Source organism: Vicia villosa, linkage group LG5, assembly GCF_029867415.1.
Source record: "Vicia villosa cultivar HV-30 ecotype Madison, WI linkage group LG5, Vvil1.0, whole genome shotgun sequence".
NCBI classification, from domain to species: domain Eukaryota; kingdom Viridiplantae; phylum Streptophyta; class Magnoliopsida; order Fabales; family Fabaceae; genus Vicia; species Vicia villosa.
Genome location: NC_081184.1, coordinates 28,527,855 through 28,547,683, shown reverse-complemented (window position 1 = coordinate 28,547,683; position 19,829 = coordinate 28,527,855). Strand labels below are relative to the sequence as shown.

At 35.5% G+C, this 19,829-nt stretch overlaps 1 protein-coding gene across 1 annotated transcript; it reads right to left on the bottom strand.

The window, feature by feature from the left end:
• Window positions 1-18,362: 18,362 nt before the first annotated feature.
• LOC131606442 (uncharacterized) lies at window positions 18,363-19,056 on the bottom strand. The gene is made up of 2 exons (XM_058878671.1): window positions 18,902-19,056; window positions 18,363-18,821 (listed from the first exon to the last, which is right to left on the bottom strand). Exons 1-2 carry the CDS (start codon window positions 18,993-18,995, stop codon window positions 18,577-18,579), a joined length of 339 nt encoding a protein of 112 aa, XP_058734654.1. The 5' UTR covers window positions 18,996-19,056; the 3' UTR covers window positions 18,363-18,576.
• Window positions 19,057-19,829: the final 773 nt, after the last annotated feature.

Sequence of the window (19,829 nt, the reverse complement as noted above, 5' to 3'; positions counted from 1 at the left end):
ACAAACTCAAGGTGGTTTGTGACACTCACCTACCTTCAGTTTGAGGCGGGGTATTAGAATTATATACTCTACCCGATTTTAGCTAAGCTTGTATGTGTATAATTCATTTATTTCTAGCACATGTGTTTTACCAGCTGGCATTCGGTTACTGGTTGTTAGCTTACGTAACCGTCTTCCTAGCCATTGTATATTAACCATGTGGTGTGAACATTATGACTCAACGAATGAAATCACAAATCAAGAAGCTTAGTTTATCTTCTCGTTTTCAGCTTTTCTTCTTCTTCTTCACCATTTCACTGGTTCTGCACTTCACTGAGTGAAGTATGAACAACTTGTTCAGTTCAAACACCCTGAATCAGAAGTTTTTCAGCATATAAAGCACCCGGAAAACAAAACCAATCTCATTAATAAATCAAATGGATTAATACAAACAAAAATTACAAGGATAAAGAAAAATATAAAAATGTGGCCAAAATAAAATCAAATAAAGGATAATAGTTCCATTATAAGACAGATCCTCTACCAGACCCAACATTAACTTCTTACCAGAATTGTCTAGTATGGGTGTTGTTTTGGGAAAAAGGGTTCAACATTTTTTAGGAAGTGTACTTCCGAAACCCTAAAAATAGGTGTTTTTCGGAAATGCATCTTCGAAAACACCCATTTTAATATTTTCAGAAGTGCATTTCCGAATTCTGAAAAAAATTTGAAAAAAAAATTACTTCGGAAATGCATTTCCGAAGTAGGAGTATTTTTGATTTTTCGCTGGAGGTTCTCCCCATAGGGGGTCCCCAAAGAAATTCTCTAACTTTTTTCTACTTTTAAAAAAAAAATCTTATTAACAATCTAGTAATTGAACCACTCAAATTTCTTCAAACCCAATTTCAATATGAATTTTATTTTAATTTTAAAATGACAAATTTAATTAATTTTTTATAAAAAATAATGATTATATTAATAAAAAATATTATTTATTTGCACAAACACAAAGGGCTATTTTTAGCCATTCTAGTTCATCATTCAAAGGATTATTGAGCTAGTTAGGTTCATCCTTCTAAGTTATTGTTCGAACATGATACCCAGTAAATTAAAATCATTACAAATTTATAAATAAAATAACATGACAAGCCAAGATAAAATAAAACAACCAACATAAATTACAAATTATAATTGGTGTTCATCTTCATGCTTCATACTTCTAGCACCTGAGTTTATGTACAACATAAGGACATCTTCAACAAGTTTGGTATTGGGGTTTATGTTCAACATAAGGACATCTTCAATAAGTTTTGTACTGCGCTTCAAGAGCTGTTATCTCCTTAAAAGACTTTGAGTCCAGTTCATCATGTGCACTATGTGCAGTCATCAATCAAGATCAGAAGCCAAAATTACAAAAAAAAACTCATACAAGCAATTGATATTCATTGTTATAGACCTACAAACTCATACAAGAAAAAAAATTAACATAAGAATAGATACAAACTATAAGAGCAATTGATAGATTCGCACACAATTTTTCCAATAAACAACATGATAAAAATATAAACTACTCATTCTTTAATTTACTGGTGGCTTGAAATATTCTCCTCATTATGCAAATGTATTTATCTTATTATAGACTTGCAAATTGGCAATGTTTTTTTTTATGCGCTAAAGAGAAAATGTTTGTACTGGTATGCAGCTACTGATTGTAACAAGAAATATTGGCTAACTAAATGATACAAATTGTATTATATGGTTTCAGTAACTATAAAATTTAGAGAATTTACCTATATCAAGGAAGACTCCCAAGACAAAATTTCAGGCATTGCTCAATTATCTCATTCACAACATAACAAATTGCCCTGCATTAAATCAAATTAGTGACAATATATATTCCACCACTTGCTTAATTTCCTACTGCATCAAAAAAATAAGATTAAAATTATAATGTTTCACAAGAATATAAAATAGCTCATAATAATACAATCTTGAGATTAAAATTATTTAACAAACTGGATTTACATTTCATAGTTGCTCTCTAATGAGATTAATATATATTAACATTTCTTCAACATAACCAGAAAATTATTACCACACTAGTACAAAAATGTTAATTTACACCCGTTTTTTATTAAATTTACACCCATTATTTTTAATAAAAATCGGGTGTATATCCACAGGGTGAGAAATGTCTAACGAATTTACACCCGTTTAATAAACGGGTGTAAATACGTTCGTAATTACTCCCTATTTTAAAAATATCGGGTGTAAATACGTTCTACGTTACACCCTATTTTAACAAAAATCGGGTGTAATTGGGCGTAATTACGTTTTTAATTACACCCCGTTTTAATAAAAATCGGGTGTAATTGGGCGTAATTACATTTTTAATTACACCCTGTTTTTATAAAAATCGGGTGTAATTGGGCGTAATTACGTTTTTAATTACACCTTGTTTCTATAAAAATCGGGTGTAATTGGGCATAATTACGTTTTTAATTACACCCTATTTTAATAAAAATCGGGTGTAATTGGGCGTAATTATGTTTTAATTACACCCTATTTTAATAAAAATCGGGTGTAATTAGGCGTAATTACGTTTTAATTACACCCTATTTTAATAAAAATCGGGTGTAGATATGTTCTTAATTACACCCTATTTAAATAAAAATCGGGTGTAAATACGCCATTTATAAATGAACAATTATATCTATTTACACCCTATTTCATATACACCATTTAGTTATATTTCATTTTCAGTCAAAATATTGCAAATACTATAAAATCATACACATAAAAATCATATTTTAACTAAGTCAAAATATTTTTAAAATTAACCAAAAAGTATACAAAATCATGTGCAGTCATAATGAAGTGGGCATTGCATCAATACAATGTCTTACATCAAGACTAGACCAATATGGAAGGTCAAAGAAGGTTACACATAATTAAGTGTTTATATGTTTCTAAAATAAGATTACTCTTAACTTTTGGATTCATCATGTCAAAGACAAATAGACAAAACAAAACAATAAGACTGGAATCCATGAAAATAGTTGACATATTTCTAATAAAATCTACAACATTAGTATGAGGAAATTATGTATCTAATAAGAAAACTAGCAGATAACATTCTTTGAATTGTATCAACCATAACCAATCTTTGAATGGTTCAACCTAAATTGTGCAAATTCTATGACAGTAAACAGCCCCCTCTAAAACCATAATTCGTAAACACTTTCGACCGGCGTCTAAGTTTATAACGCACCAGTTCAACCTGATGAACGAAGAAGAGGACGAGAGGCAAGGACTGTGAGCGTTATGGATCGTGTAATGCAGAGTGAGTGTTGCAAGCTGCAGATCAAGTGCTGCAGAACGAGTAGCCAACTAAGTGCTGCAGATTAAGTAGAAAGCTTGCAAGAAGGACCACCACCAGCTCCTCATAAAACTTGAAGACAATTACAGTTCCATCATAAATTATGATGAAAGTTGTTGACAGAAATACTTTAAGCATGTCAAAACAGCATAGGACAAAGGCATCAACAATCCAAGGATGACCTGATTATACATAAACTCTGTTGTTGTTAGATATTCTACAAAGCTGCGATATTAGAACAGCTTAGCACGTAAAAATGCAGTACTAATTCTTATGCAGATGTCTTAGCCAACATGAAATGTGAATTAAGTTCTAATTAGATTTTATATGAGCGATGTCCAGATCAAGAAGAGTGACCGAGAAATGATGGACTTGAAGAAAAGAACCCAAACCTGTTACAATGAACGGATGATGCTTTGGTAACAAAATATATCAAAGAGCTACTATATTTCAAGCTATTTTTTTTATTATTAAAACAATGGTTACAAAATATGAATAAATATCAACTACCTAGGAATATAAGGGGGAGACTGTACATGATTGATCTTAATATACTGCAGCTATAAATAGTTTTGTTTCAACTTCGTATCAACCATTTTGGTTGGTGCTGCAAAACTTGAACCTTGTTTACGCTCACGAAAATGGAAGAAAATGGGGATACCATCATCGGCCAACCTTATTTACGCTCACGATAAGCCAGTATGTTCAAGACTCCGCAAAATATTCTAACTATGAGAGTCTGCATCAACACTACCTACCAGAGTATCATTGCTTGATCAAACGGAGTTGCCAATTACCCTCGCCATCAATCAGCCGCAATTCCATGGAATTAAATGGTATTAAAGCAGGACGCTGAGGACAAGAGACAAGACAATTAGTCTGACCAGATCTGGTGTTAATGTTTAATAACTGACTCTGCTAAAACTGTATAAAAATCACATAGTTGTGTGCAGAGAAGCAATGTGCGTGTATAATTTTATAAATAATCCTATAACAAGTTAAAGTAAGTACTTGCCGTATCCGCTATAGTGATTTGCTCTTAATGAGTGTCAAAAAATTTAAAAGTAAAATCTTACTTGTGAGGAAGTAATAACTGTGATATCCATTTTCTTCGCTAGCCCATATAAGTGTACTGACTACAAAAATCAGCCTAACCACTAAGTACTAAAGCCAAAGCAATATAGACAACAGGGAAAAGAGGAAAACCAATACAAACTTGACTGCCTCAACAAAGTTGTCGTGAACAATTTTCTACATGTGTATTATCATCAATCGATTCCTAAATAATTAAACACAATTGTACTATCACCAATTTTCTACGCTATAGTTCCATGGCATCTATCAAACTGTTCACTGACCATCTTAATGTAGGGTGCATTTGCATTAACGAGAACCCTGCAAAAATAATAAATTTCAGAATAAAGTCTTGATCATCAGCTCTAACATTTATAAGTTTAAGAGCTTACAGAGATCGCTGCTGAGCAAGAAGAAGCAAGGGGGGGTTGCCAACTTCGGTTCATCTTAAGGAAGTAATGCATCTCTAAGCCTGCTAGTTGACTTTATCAATGCCTGTATAAATCATTTGATCTCTTAATGACTATAAAGTCAAACCATGCCACATAATAAAACATCAAGCTATGTATAATGCTCTATAATTAAACTTCAACACATAAGACTTCAGAAGCTCGTAGCACAAGATATATCATGAACTAGACCGTGAAAGTTTTGACTTAAAAACATCGACATCAAACACTATTCAAACAAGAGGCGTCCACTCTGCATTCTATTCAAACAAAGTAATGAAAAGAGACCAGCCATCAAATAGTCACTTAATCACAGTTCACATATGTCCATTGTTCAGGAAGTTCATCTTAAAGCTCAATCCATGTATTCACTAAATTTTACAAAACCATATCCAAACAAGTGTTTATTAACCAGTTCAATAAATACAAAACAAAACAACTGGATCTTACTCCATTCAATATGTTGTGCTTTCTCCACTCCATTCAACAATTGTCAGAAAAGTCAAATAGGTGTCCCCAAAGAAACGATTTATTTTCTTTGGTTCGACACTCTTTAAAATCGGTGCCCGACACCCATATGACACTTATATAACAAGTGTCGTATTTTTGTTTCATAGAACTATAGGTCATATACTCTAGTCTTAAGCAAACAAGACATAAACACCTAAATATAAGTTGTCTTACAAATTTCTAAAATACTTACACCTGATCAGTAGGAGTTAACTCCAGACCTTCAGCTGGCATAAAATACTTACACCTTAAATTACATCTCTCTGTTAATGATATTCTCAAGTAAGTATGAATCCTTCCAAATGAATCAACCAACATATCAGAAACAGAATTCTCTTTAGGCTTTTCTTCGGATAACGTATCACAAGATATTACAGAAGTTCCTGTTGTATAATGACTAGATTTTCCTTTGAATAAAGATTGAAGATTACAAATTTTGTTACTAGAATAAGAACCTGTCTCAAATTTCACCTGTTACTAGAATAAGATTGCAAGTAAGTTTTTTGAGGTGATGTTTAACATTATCCACCTTACAATGTTGATTTGTTATCCATCCACTTCCCATCATCTTCACAACTTCATGAACCTGTCATAACAACAATTTCACAAGAACCCATTCAACACTTCAAAACCCAACAAATCATACAAAATGGAATTAACTTAAAGGCATTAAATAAAAAACCTTGTTTATTCTGTGGAAAGATGGATCATTATCCAACATTTATCATAATAAACAACCCTTTCATTATTCCAATCCTGAAGAAAAAAAACAGAATAAAAATAATCAATTGGCAGAGGAATCAAATGATTGAGATCAGAAAAAAGGGAAATTCATTTCGGTTACTCTAAATTGGATTCCTTGCGCATAAATTTAGTGAAATTGAGCGTGTAATTTCTCGTCTTCGACATCTCCGGGAGTAAACTCAATAGCACAAGTGGAGTGCACGCGTAATAAAAACCGGATTGACCTAATTCCAAATGGAACTGAACGTAGCTTCTCTTCTTGTTCTTGACTACTAGTGGTTTTTATATTATGGTGTGAGGTGAAGGAATTGGATTAGGGTTTCGATGAATTCGGGTGTAAGTGTTGATAATAGGGTGTTGGTTGTTCTCCCAGTTCCAGTTGAGCAAATCATCGTCATCGTCGGCGACGGCAGTGGGAGGTTTGAAAAATTTGTTGATTTGTTGACTGCATATGAAATGTTGTGTTAAACAACTTGGCATTTTGGTTTTCCCGATTCTGAAAAGTAAATAGTTAGCAATTATCACTCACTCACACCCTTGCTACTACATGAAGAGGATGTAGCCACGTGATAACTTCTGTCATTGAGAAATGGGAAATAACCCTAACAAACAAAGAGAACTAGAAAGAGTAAGATTTTGTTTTAATCTTTTGGAAGAGAAGATATCGTGTGATAATTTGTTGATTTTGTCTTTATATTATTTTATTTACACAATACTATTCACTTAATAAATTTAGAGTTAAAAGTAGTGCTACAGTGTATCATCCAATAAAAAATCATAAACGTATCATGTCATTAAATTTTTTTAAATAAAAAAATGGTTTAATTAGATACATAGCTGGTGATTGATTGACAGTGTACAGATATTTTACACTGTCAGTGCATCACCCCTTTTCTCATAAATTTATATTTATTATTCAATTAGACAATTAACACTTAATAAAATAGATTGTGGTTTGTTAATAAAATAGATTGTGGTTTGTTAATATGTTTAAGATTAATATTTTAAGTTATAAAATTAAATAATTTTTTTAATTTAAATTTACACCCGTTTTATGTTTAATGGGAGTAATTGAGAATTAATTATAACAATATTTTTAATTTACACCCGTTTTTATAAAATAGGGTGTGTGTTGTCATGTGCAAATACTCAAAATGATATTTTATTTACAAAATTGCCACCGCATTTCTTATTTACACCCATTTTTAAGAAAACGGGTGTAAATTTTAAAATTATATTTATCATTTTGCACTAGTGCCACCAACCTGAACTGAGTAATTTCAAAATCAGTTTTAGACAGTATAAAGATGGTTTTCTCTATTATTTTGGTCTTACACACACCTACAATCAAAATAAATAATTATCAAACCAACTTTGAATCAAAACTAGCTAACTAAAAGTTAAAATAAATATATGTGAGATATTGGATCGAACTCTAGTATGGCTGAAGGGTAGCTTCTTGGTTCGACAGGATTAAGCATGAAGTCGAAGGTTGTTCACATGCTTGTGTCAAAGATGCTAGTGTTGTTAGCATGTTAGATTAGGTTTTAGTGTTTAAACCCTAATTTGTTAAGTTAGCTTGTTTATTAAGTTGGCTTGTGTAATGGGCCTTGTGGAAAAAGCCCATTAGTTAGTATGTTAGGTTTTATTATAAATAGCATACTAGTCTCTCATCATTGCTAAGCTGCAAATCCTAATTTAGGGTGAGAGAGGTTATTTGTTATTCTTGTAAACTTGTAATCTTGTTTTAAGAGAAAGTAAAACAATAGCAGTTATAACCAATTTTTGTGTTCTTCTTCTTCCTTGTTCTTTACTCTTCCCTTGCATTATACTTTATTCTTGGCATTGATTTCACAACAAACTGGTGCGGTGAGCGTGGAGAAGATGCCGTCAACAAAGTGTGAGATTGAAAAGTTCACCGAAGTGAATGATTTCGGTCTGTGGTGCTTGAAGATAAAAGCCCTACTAGTTCAGCAGGGTTGTTTGGAAGCATTGAAGGGAGAGGCGACCATGAATGTTGCATTAACGGCAGCGGAGAAGACGACTATGATCGAGAAGGCACACAGCGCAATTTTGTTGAGCCTTGGTGATAAGGTTCTCAGACAAGTATCAAAGGAGACGACGACATCAGGGTTATGGGCGAAACTTGAAAGTTTGTATATGACCAAATTGCTGGTAAATCGACTCTACCTGAAGCAGGCTTTGTATTCATTCAAGATGGTTGAAGAAAAAGTGTTGGATGAGCAAATGGATATGTTCAACAAGCTGATTCTTGATCTTGAAAATATTGATGTAAAGATCGATGATGAAGATCAAGCGCTGTTACTATTGTGCGCTTTGCCTCGATCACATGCTCACTTCAAAGAAACTCTCCTGTATGGAAGGGAGTCCCTGACCTTTGAAGAAGTTCAATCAGCCCTATATTCAAAGGACCTGAACGAACGAAAGGAGCATAAACCTTCGACTGTTGGCGAAGGTTTGGCCGTTGTCATACCCCAAATTTGTCCTACCCTTATCTGGTTTTACATTCATGCACATATTTCATATAGGTCATTTGACCCATGCATTCATAGCATTGTTACCATTCAAAGACTGGCAAGAAAGAGCTTTTATGGCAAAGAACTCCTGATCAGAAAGCACTAGTGGGAGCATACAAGCTTGTAATTCAACTGGTCATCCTAAATTAGGGTTTTCTTGACCAAAGTCAACGCAGTTGACTTTTTGGTCAACATATCAATCAAGAGCTGATTTTATAAAGAATGATGGTAGGATGAGTGTGTGGAGATATTCAGTTGATTGCCATTGGTCAGAAGCTGATAAATCGGGAATTTCATTAAGATCGGGAAAAAATCAGAACGGTTGACTTTTGGGTCAAAATCAGAAGAATTATTCAAATATTGACTTTTGGTGGAAAATCGGTCAAAGAAAGTCAAAGAAATGAGAAAAATCAAGAAATAATCAAAACTGCCAAATTTGGAAATTTAGTTGAAATGGGAACTTGCCAAAAGAGGAAAGTTCTACACTTAAAGAATTTTTGAGTGAATTTCCAATTGGCTGGGCAGCTGACTTCAGGTTCAATTATCATGTTAAAAACGACAGAATTTTAAGACAAGCTCAACATCAAAAGTGTTCAAATCATAGCCCTCTACAAATTTGTAGTTGGAAATTTTTCCATTTGAAGCTTGGATCAAAAGATATTGAGGTTTGAAGTTTTCAGAATCACATTTGTTCAAGTCATGTTGCTGGGCACAAATGTAGGGCACACGCAAGCAATTAATCAAGCACGTGGCGTGCCAACTTTGAAGGTGATTATAGAGAAGCACAAGGGCCCATGAAATGCAATATTGATATGCTTCTATTCTACTCCATGTACTCTATCCATTAATCAAAGAATTATGGAAATTTATGAGGTATTACATGAGATATGAGGTCTTAAAGTCATGTCCTGGCCAAGCCATGTCACAGCAACTCGTCAGGCTATAAATCAAGTCACGCACGCCCAGGCTAAGTAAGTGTAACCTTGTGAATTCGATGCCATTTTGAGTAAGCTTATGGCCCTTATTTCAAGAGATCATCAACACAAAACTTCTTGTCCTCCACGTCTTCTTTACAATGAGCCCAAAATTGAAGCAAATAGTGAGCCATAGCTAGAGTTATAGGCATGTAAAGTTGGCACCATGGGTGATGTTTGGGCATGAGGTAAAAGGCCCATTCTTTGCAAATTTCTGCAGCATGCATGCAAGTAGTAGCTCAGCCATCTCCTTATTAAACCATGCATAATATGAACACGTGAAAGGCATGCCAAAGCTTACCAAATATAGAAGACCCTTGTTCACTAAGTTTGTGAGAGAAATGCTACCCTACATGCGACTCCACCATAATACTCATGCATCCCCACTATATAAATCAAAACCCTTCACGAATCATTGAAGACACGTCATTTTTCCAGTTTCAAATTTTCTTCACTCTCCCACCTCCCTCATCACTCTCTCTAATCACTCTCTTCTCTCTTTCGTTCCCTCATCTCATCTTCACTCAACAACCATAACAACCACCCCTAACAACCTTCAACCACCGTGAGCAACCTTCATCATCATCCATCTCCAACTGCTTCACGATAACCAGGCTTCATCAACCTTCATCCATATTCACTGCCTAGCAACATCATCGACCTTCAAGCACCGGTAATCGATCACCATCACTACCATGTCATAATCACGATCACGATTGTATTCCTGAGCCAGATCCAGTTGTCTCATCTCCGCGTACACAATCTCTAAATCCAGACTTGAATCAAGCTCTGAAGTTCATCACCACCATTACATCCAAAGTCCAAGCGCAAGGAGTGGAAGCTTTCCGAAGACTCTTGGTCAAGATTCGCAACAGGTAAGCCTCAATCCCTCTCAGCATATCAGCAATATGTATGAAGCATGTGTATCTGTTGAGACGTTATCCGGTTGATATTGGTGTTCAATCTTTTCTGCTTCTTGAACTATGACTTGATTCGCACAAAATGCTTGTTGTTTGAACGTTGAAGGACTCATTTGCTTTCTGTCTTGCGCAAGGAATGTATTGATATGTTTAGCATAAGTTCTGATTGAAGCACTAAAACGTTAAGGTTACAATAAGTGGATCGGTTTTGATGTTAGAGATTGATTTAATGAAAACTAATGACGGATCTGGAATCTACGTTGAAAACCGAGAGAGTTAATGGCAGAGTTTTTATTTTCTGGAAATTTCCGTTCATCCCCGCCGTGTGTTGGCCGGAGAAGACGACCGGAGCCCTAGCTCCGGCGTCTGTTTCTTTGTTCATGGCAATGACTCAACGTTGCTTAGGTGGCATGTTTCTATTCGCTTTTCGTTCCCATTATTTTTCATTCTTATCCTATTCCAATGATTAGTGGATGACGTGTTGAGTGTTATTTGGCCCAGGTTTTGATTTTTGTCCTATCTCACTTAAGGTGAACTTGACCAATTGATATCCATATGCTCCTTTATTATGTCACGTCAAAGAAAACCATGATATAAAAAAATGAATGTTAAATAAATGTTGTAAAAAAAAAGATGGAAGCAGATAGTGTAGTTGGGCCACATGCTTGGGCCCTATAACGATTCTGGAACCACACCCCTGCTCCGCTAGCGCACCACCATCCCTTGCATTTGGGCCCTGAGCGATCTGCTCTTTACACCCCTGAATTGGGCCCAGATTTGCCTAATAATTGTTTTTTAGTTCAGTTAGAAATTGCTGTTGCACCGCCCTGCAATTAGATTTTAATTTCATTTTAGCTTCTTTTTTTTTTACTCATAATTCCAATCTTGACTCAAATATGAAAATGTATAAAAATTGTTTTAGGTATTTTAGGGTGTGTAAATAATTGTCATGATTTTTGTTAATTTCTCTTAATTGTTTTAATCCTCTTAATAAGTCTTTTTTCTTCACAATATGTTTGAATTTTCCTTGTTTAACACTTCCTTGTAAATAATTCTTTTATAGACTTAGGAATTAATTTTAGTCTCAATTTTTTAGAACTAGTTGATATATGTGTGTTTGTGAATGCCAATTTGTTTGCTATAGTTCTCAATTTTATTTTCCGTATATTGACCTTCCTTTACCTATTCCATGTATAGTTTTTTCTTTAATAAATTGTATAGCTTTTGTTATTTTGGTTCCTTAGAATAACTTAGATTAGAATTTAGGATTAGTTCCCTATTGCATTCTTTTTCTTTTCAACTTTTAAAATACTTAATAAAAGGAAGATGCGAATCACATTCAGAAAGTGGTAGAGAAATGAGTGGGATTCATTCCCTAATCTGTTTCTCAATCGCTTAGTGGCATAGAAACGAGTGGGATTCATTCCCTAATCTGTTTCTCGGTCACTACTTAATGGGAGAGAAATGAGTGGGATTCATTCCCTAATCTGTTTCTCAAACATTAATTAATGGGAGAGAAATGAGTGGGATTCATTCCCTAATCTGTTTCTCGAGCATTACATAATGGGATAGAAGTGAGTGGGATTCATTCTCTAATCTGCTTCTCGATCATTATACATTTTTATGTGATTCGAATCGCGAAGTAAATTCCCTTAAAAAATACACAACCGAAAACACTTAAAACACCTAACAATGGTTCAAATTAAAACAAAGTAGAGAAAGTGGTGAGTAGCCCGGTATTGGGAACTATTCACCACTCATCTACCCTAAAAGACACAAACCAATCATTTCTTTTCCTTCTAAGGGCAATGTTATTTCCGCTCGAACGCATCGTAGGCGATCCCTTATGCAAGAGCGTGAACGTTAACTCCGCCCAACTAAAAAACACAAAAACAAACAGAAAATCGTGAGCCGAGCTACGGTAACTCTGATTCCTGAAAAGGATACGTAGGTAGCGGGGTAGGGCCCGTGCGAGTACAATTCTTTCTTTTCCCTACATTCTGCATTCATTCGCATTTAGGTTTAGACATTAGATACACCCTTTAGATAGAAACAAACATAGGTGGATACCATCGAGTACGATAGGCGTGAGGGGTGCTAGCACCTTCCCCTCGCGTAACCGACTCCCGTACCTTGATTCTCTGGTCGAAAGACCTTGTTCTTACCCTTTGTTAGGTTTCCCGATATTCCTTTCCATTATGGGATAAATATATTGGTGGCGACTCTGTTCATTTTTCGCGAGCGTGCGACAGCCGTTAAAGGAAAACTCCTACGAAAGGATGGTAAGTTTGACAAGAATAAGGGCAAAAGCCAATTGAAGTCTTACAGTGGCGAAGCATCTGGCATTCGATGTTATCATTGTAAGAAGGAGGGTCACACAAGAAAGGTGTGCCCTGAACACCTGAAAGATCATGGAGGCAAGGATAATGGCAATGCAGCCATTGTTCAAGATGATTTCGAATCATTTGATGTTCTTGTGGTTTCAAGCAATGACTCGAGAAGAGAGTGGATTATGGATTCAGGTTGCACTTGGCACATGACTCCAAACAAAGACTTGTTCGAGGAATTATGTGATCAAGATGGTGGATCATTATTGCTGGGAAGTAACAAGGCTTGCAAGATTGCAGGTGTTGGATCTGTGAGGTTCAAACTCCATGATGAGTCAATAAGATTGTTGACTGAAGTCAGGTATGTTCCTGATTTGAAGAGAAATCTACTTTCTCTTGGTGAATTCGACAAGAAAGGATATGTTTTCCAAGGAGAGAAAAGTATCCTAAGAGTCATGAAGGGTTCGAAGGAAGTCTTGAGAGGCGTGAAGAAACAAGGCTTGTATACCCTTGAGGCTGAAGTTGTAAGTGGTTCGACAAATGTTGCATCCACGAAACCTTTGTCGAAGACAGAAATCTGGCACATGAGATTGGGCCATGTTAGTGAAAGGGGTCTGGTCGAATTAAGGAAACAAAATCTGCTTGGTGGAGACAAAGTCGAAAAGCTGAAGTTTTGTGAACCCTATGTACTTGGAAAATCTTGCAGAGTGGAGTTCAACAAAGGCAAACAAAGAACACATGGATCCCTTGATTACATCCATGCTGATCTTTGGGGGCCTGCAAGGTGTCCGTTACATTCAGGAGCAAGGTATTTTCTATCCATAGTAGATGATTATTCCAGAAAATTATGGGTATTCATCTAGAAGACTAAGGATGAAACTTTTGAGAATTTCAAAAGTTGGAAGACTCTGGTTGAAAATCAGACTGGCAGAAAGGTCAAGAGGTTGAGAATCGACAATGGCCTTGAATTTTTCAATGAGGCATTCGACAGCTTTTGTGTTGCTTCTGGTATTGCAAGGCACAGAACTACTGCAGGTACTCCACATCAAAATAGTTTGCCTGAAAGGTTTAATCAAACTATTTTGGAGAGAGTTAGATGCATGTTGACTAGTGCTGGACTAAAGAAGGTGTTCTGGGCTGAGGCTGTTTCGACAACAACATATCTGATAAATAGATGTCCTTCGACAACGTTAGATATGAAGACACCTGAAGAAGTTTGGTCGGTACATCCACCAGATCTCGACAAACTGAGAGTATTTGGCTGCCTAGCCTATGCTCACATTAGGCAAGACAAGGTCGAACCTAGAGCTCTGAAATGCATGTTCATGGGATACCCTGAAGAAGTCAAAGCTTATAGGCTGTGGTGCCTAGAGCCAGGTCACAGGAGGTGTATCACCAGTCGAGATGTAGTTTTCAATGAAGCTGAAATGACTTTTAAGAAAATTGATGATGTTGGTCGAAGTACAGAAACATCTGACGAAGAGGTGGAACAGGTAGAGATTCCCGTTGAGGTGGAGCATGTTGATGCTGAATTGCATATCCTTGATGAAGTCGAAGAAGAAGCAGAAGATGCTGAGGAAGTCGAGGAAACTGACGATGACTACCTATTGTCGAGAGATAGGTCGAGAAGAGTCATCAAGGCACCTCAGAGACTTGGGTATGCATATCTTATAGCTTATTCCTTAATCTCTGCAAGTGAGGTTCTAGACGAAGAACCTAGAGACTACAAGGAAGTTATGAGGAGTCGAAATAAGACTGAATGGCTGAAGGCCATGGATGATGAGATGAAATCTCTTCATGATAATCATACTTAGGAACTGACCAAGAAACCTGCTGGGGCAAGGTTAGTCAACTGTAAATGGATTTTCAAAGTTAAGGAAAGAATTGAAGGAGTGACGTCGAAAAGATACAAGGCAAGGTTAGTTGCAAGGGGTTTCACTCTAAAAGAAGGTGTCGACTTCAATGATGTGTTTTCTCCTGTTGTGAAGCATAGGTCCATTCGAATGTTGCTTGCCATGGTGGCACAGTTCGATCTTGAACTTGAACAGATGGATGTGAAGACTGTGTTCTTGTATGGTGATCTAGATGAAACGATCCTAATGAGGCAACCTGAATGGTATGTCGAAAAGGGGAAGGAAGATTATGTGTGCAAGTTAAAGAAATCTTTGTATGGGCTGAAACAATCTCCTCAATAGTGGAATAGGAGATTCGACAAGTTCATGGCATGCATAAGTTTCATTAGAAGTCAGTTCGACCACTGCGTTTACTTCAGATTTCGACCTGGTAATTCATTTGTTATTTTGTTGCTTTATGTGGATGATATTCTCATAGCAAGAAACAATGTTGAAGATGTGTCGAGGGTGAAGGGTGAACTCAATAAGGAGTTCGATATGAAGGATCTGGGAGCTGCTTCCAGGATTCTTGGAATTGACATTCGAAGAGATAGAAAGAAGTCGAAGTTATGCTTATCTCAAGAGGCATATCTACGAAAGATTCTCGAAAAGTTTGGTATGTCGAATTCGAAGCCAGTTGTGACTCCAACAAACCCTCAATTCAAGTAGAGTATTGATCAGTGTCCCAGTACTGATGTCGAAAGAGCCTATATGAATAGCATCCCATATGCTAATATAGTTGGTTCTTTGATGTATGCTATGGTCTGTACTAGACCCGACATAACATATGCAGTAAGTCTTGTAAGCAGGTACATGGCGAACCCTGGAAAGGCTCATTGGCAAGCATTGAAGTGGATTTTAAGGTACATAAATGGGTCTCTGAATAGAGTCCTAATTTATGGTGGAGCCTTGGGTGAAGATAGTAAAGCAGTAATAGAAGGATATGTCGACTCTGTTTATGCAGGTTGTATGGATTCCAGAAAATCTATTTATGGATATGTTTTCACTATGTTTGGCACTGCAATTAGTTGGAAAGCAACACTTCAGAAGGTTTTTGCTCTATCAACCACTGAAGCGGAGTATATTCCCCTAACTGAAGCTGTGAAAAAAGCATTGTGGATTGAAGGTTTTGCGAAGGAGTTGAAACTTCAAGGTTGAGGTATCACTGTTAAATATGATAGTCAAAGTGCAATACACCTGTCGAAGAATTCAGCCTATCATGAGCGAACTAAACACATTGATGTGAGGCTGCATTTCGTCAGAGGAGTAATCGAGCGTGGAGAAGTCCAAGTGCTGAAGGTTTTGACTGAAGACAATGCTGCTGATATGATCACCAAGACATTGCCGAGTTGCAAGTTTTTCCACTGTATGCAGTTGATAAAGCTACATGAAGAAAGCTAGTTTGTTCCCTTGACGTTGTAGAGTTTGGTCCAAGGTGGAGATTTGTGAGATATTGGATCGAACTCTAGTATGGCCGAAGGGTAGCTTCTTGGTTCGACAGGATTAAGCATGAAGTCGAAGGTTGTTCACATGCTTGTGTCGAAGATGCTAGGGTTGTTAGCATGTTAAATTAGGTTTTAGTGTTTAAACCCTAATTTGTTAAGTTAGCTTGTTTATTAAGTTGACTTGTGTAATGGGCCTTGTGAAAAAAGCCCATTAGTTAGTATGTTAGGTTTTATTATAAATAGCATACTAGTCTCTCATCATTGCTAAGCTGCAAATCCTAATTTAGGGTGAGAGAGGTTATTTGTTATTCTTGTAAACTTGTAATCTTGTTTTAAGAGAAAGTAAAACAATAGCAGTTATAACCAATTCTTGTGTTTTTCTTCTTCTTTGTTCTTTACTTTTCCCTTGCATTATACTTTGTTCTTGGCATTGAATTCACAACAATATAAAATCCTGCAACAAATATGTGAAGCCACTTGCTCATCAACCACCAAAAAAAAACAGCGAGTTACTTTAGCATAACACAATAGAAATTAAAAGGAACATATGTAAAACATAAAAAGATATGTCAAATAAGAGAAAAAAGGGTTGAATAACATATTGAAATGATAGATCTGAAACAGAGAGAGTGAGAGTTATTACCTTTGCAAGAGAGATGCTAAGAAACTTAATCAAGAATCATGGAGATATTGAGAGATGCGGCAAAAAAATGGCAAACTTTTTAATGACGACAACAAAGCTTCATGAAAATGATGGAGTTGGAGAACACGACGACAACCCTAATTTGATGCAGAACGACAACCCTAGTTTGAGAATTGTGGAGTTTTAACCTTATAAATATTTACTTTGGGCCATGGATTGAGGGCTAGCTTGGGCCAAAGTAACTAAAATTCAGCTTTCATATGTGTTTGATCGGTCGGATTTGGATTCCGATGGCCCAAATATCCCTAACCGATCACGAATGAAATCTTCCGATGTTATCCAAATTGATGGCCCGTTCCAACCCTTAATCCGAACTAACCTGACCCGTAGCTAGGGGTGGCAAAACGGGCCGGCCGCCCCGCCTTTTGCCCGCCAAAAAACGAGCGGGGCGGACATGCCCGCCAAGTAAAATGGGCATAAAAGTCATGCCTGCCCCGCCAAGATGGCGGGTTGGCGGGCGGCAGGCTTACCCGCCTATTTTTATTTATATATTTTTTAATAGATAAATAGACTTTTTTTATCTTTTAATTAAACTTTTCACTTATTTTTTAAAACAATTTTTTATAAAAGCAACTTTTAACAAATTTACTTAAAAATATATTACATATATTTATAAATAAATGTATAAAATAAACCATCAAGAATTGCAACTACTAGAATTAACTAAAAAAGAGTGAATTTTGGAGGAGGGGCGAGCTTTGGCGGGCGGCGGGCTTTGGCGGGGCGGGTATGGCGGGCGGCGGGTTTTGGCGGGGCAGGCTTTAGCGAGCGGCGAGCCTAAAATCCCAACCTAACCCGCCATTTTTTGGCGGGTGCGCGGGCCGGCCCGGCGGGCCACGGCCCGTTTTTCCACCCCTACCCGTAGCCCTAAATTCGGTTCGGATCAGGCGGATTGCATCAGACGGTGTTCTTTTGTCTAACCCTAGTTATAAATACACATTGTTAAATTTTTTGAATTTCTACTACATCATTTTCTCTCTTTTCTGCCTATATTCATAATTATTATCATGCTTTTCATATGTCTAATCGTCATATTAATTGTAGTTCCTATTCAAAGATCACATTAATCTACATACAAGTCGCCTCAGTCCTTTTTAACTCCAACTAAAACCTTTTATATGTCTTTGCATTACAAAAGCTAGAAGTGGTTTTAGCTACTTCCATCTCGGATAGGATGGCCATAGGTGACCTTATATTATCTTTGTAGAACCTTTAGGAGAATTTAGGCCTCTATAGAACACATGATGACAACTATCAAACATTTGCAACTTGCATAAACTATATTGTAAGGGCTAAATATTTCAATTGCAATCTCCTTCATTACTATCGTGTTAATTTATTTTATATTCTGATGGCTATGTATGTGTTTTTATAATATTGTAGTTGTTGTAATTTCAAAACCATTTTGATAATATTTTACTAGTTCTTATAATATTTTCCCTATTGTTTTTAATTTATAATAAACATTTACATTAATTATTCCAAATATACATTATTGTATTCATTTTATTGCATTTCAGTACAAACACACATTACAAAATTTATTTATTCATGCGGACGCACATATATTTTACTAGTATCAAAACAAAATAGCCTCCTTAGATCACTATCTATTTGAGTTATCTAGGCTACCTCCTCAATAATCAAACATTTATTTCCTCTTCATTCAAGTCCACTTTGTCTTTTTCATCTCCATTTTGTTCTACATTTTGTGCACCTCCTTCACGACCACTACTTCCTGGACTCGATCCACCAGAGCCATGTCCGCCTAATTTTCCTCCTCCGATACTCTTTTTATGTTTTGGGATGCTATTCCTCCAATTGATAGAGTCCCCTCTCATTTGTTCTTCTACCTCAATATCTGTTTTGAATTCTTCCTTTGCACTACCTGTAAGTCAACAAATATTTGTTTTATTAAACATTATCTATGAAAAAAAAGATATTATACATTCAATTACTATAATATACATTTCTTTCCATCTTTAGAAGGCTCAATTGCGATAACAGAAATAATAATTAGTGCATAAAGAAATAACACAAATATAAAGAACTTGTTCTTCATTCTTGATCAACTAAAAATATATTGTAGTAAATTATGAATACAATGTGCAACTATTTATAATGATTTTCATAACACATAAAAGAGGAATAAACTAGAGATTGATTGGATATTTTACATTATAATGTAAAAAAAAAGATAGTATGCATCATTTGGCTATTGTGATAATAATAGGTCATTGTTACCTATTCAACAATTGAGGGATTAAATTTGGACATGTCTATTAAACAAGGTAAGAATTTCTTTCACATAATGACAACCAAAAGTGATTATAAAGTTTCCTTGATCTTTAAATATTGTTCTAGCTAATTGTAAAAATATAATAGTTTTATCAAGAAATTAAGGTTTTTAAACTATTACGAGCTCAATAAAGTCATGATTTTTGATAAACTAGTATGAGCTCAAACAAACTCAAATAAAATGTGTAACTCTCGATTATACTAGAGAATTTATGAGAATCAATATTATAAAGATTTCATATTAAATAAAAAAAACTTTAAATAATTTTTATCTATTTGTAATCATTGTTATTATGTTAAAAGGTTAGATAGTTTTCTTCTAAAGTTGTATAATGTTCTTTATTTTTCAGCGTGTAGTTATGGATTAATTCTTTTATTGAGTTTTATAATGTAATGGTCCATTTTCACATGTTTAGGTATAGATAATAATAGGTTTTTTTTTTTTTTTTTGCATTTTTAGAGGTGTTCCTGCACCTTTGTGAAAAATTTAAAATGTCCCTTAAATACAGAAATACATTTCGGGTACACCATAACTTCAGAAAAAAATTTAAAATTATACTTCCAGAAATTGTTGTGTTTGATAAACCAGAAATAGAAG

Coding starts and splice junctions, on each gene's coding strand:
- LOC131606442 (XM_058878671.1), bottom strand. CDS start 18,995: ATGAAGAACAAGTTCTTTATATTTGTGTTATTTCTTTATGCACTAATT. Junction 18,822..18,901: donor TTCTAAAGATGGAAAGAAAT/GTATATTATAGT, acceptor GTTGACTTACAG/GTAGTGCAAAGGAAGAATTC.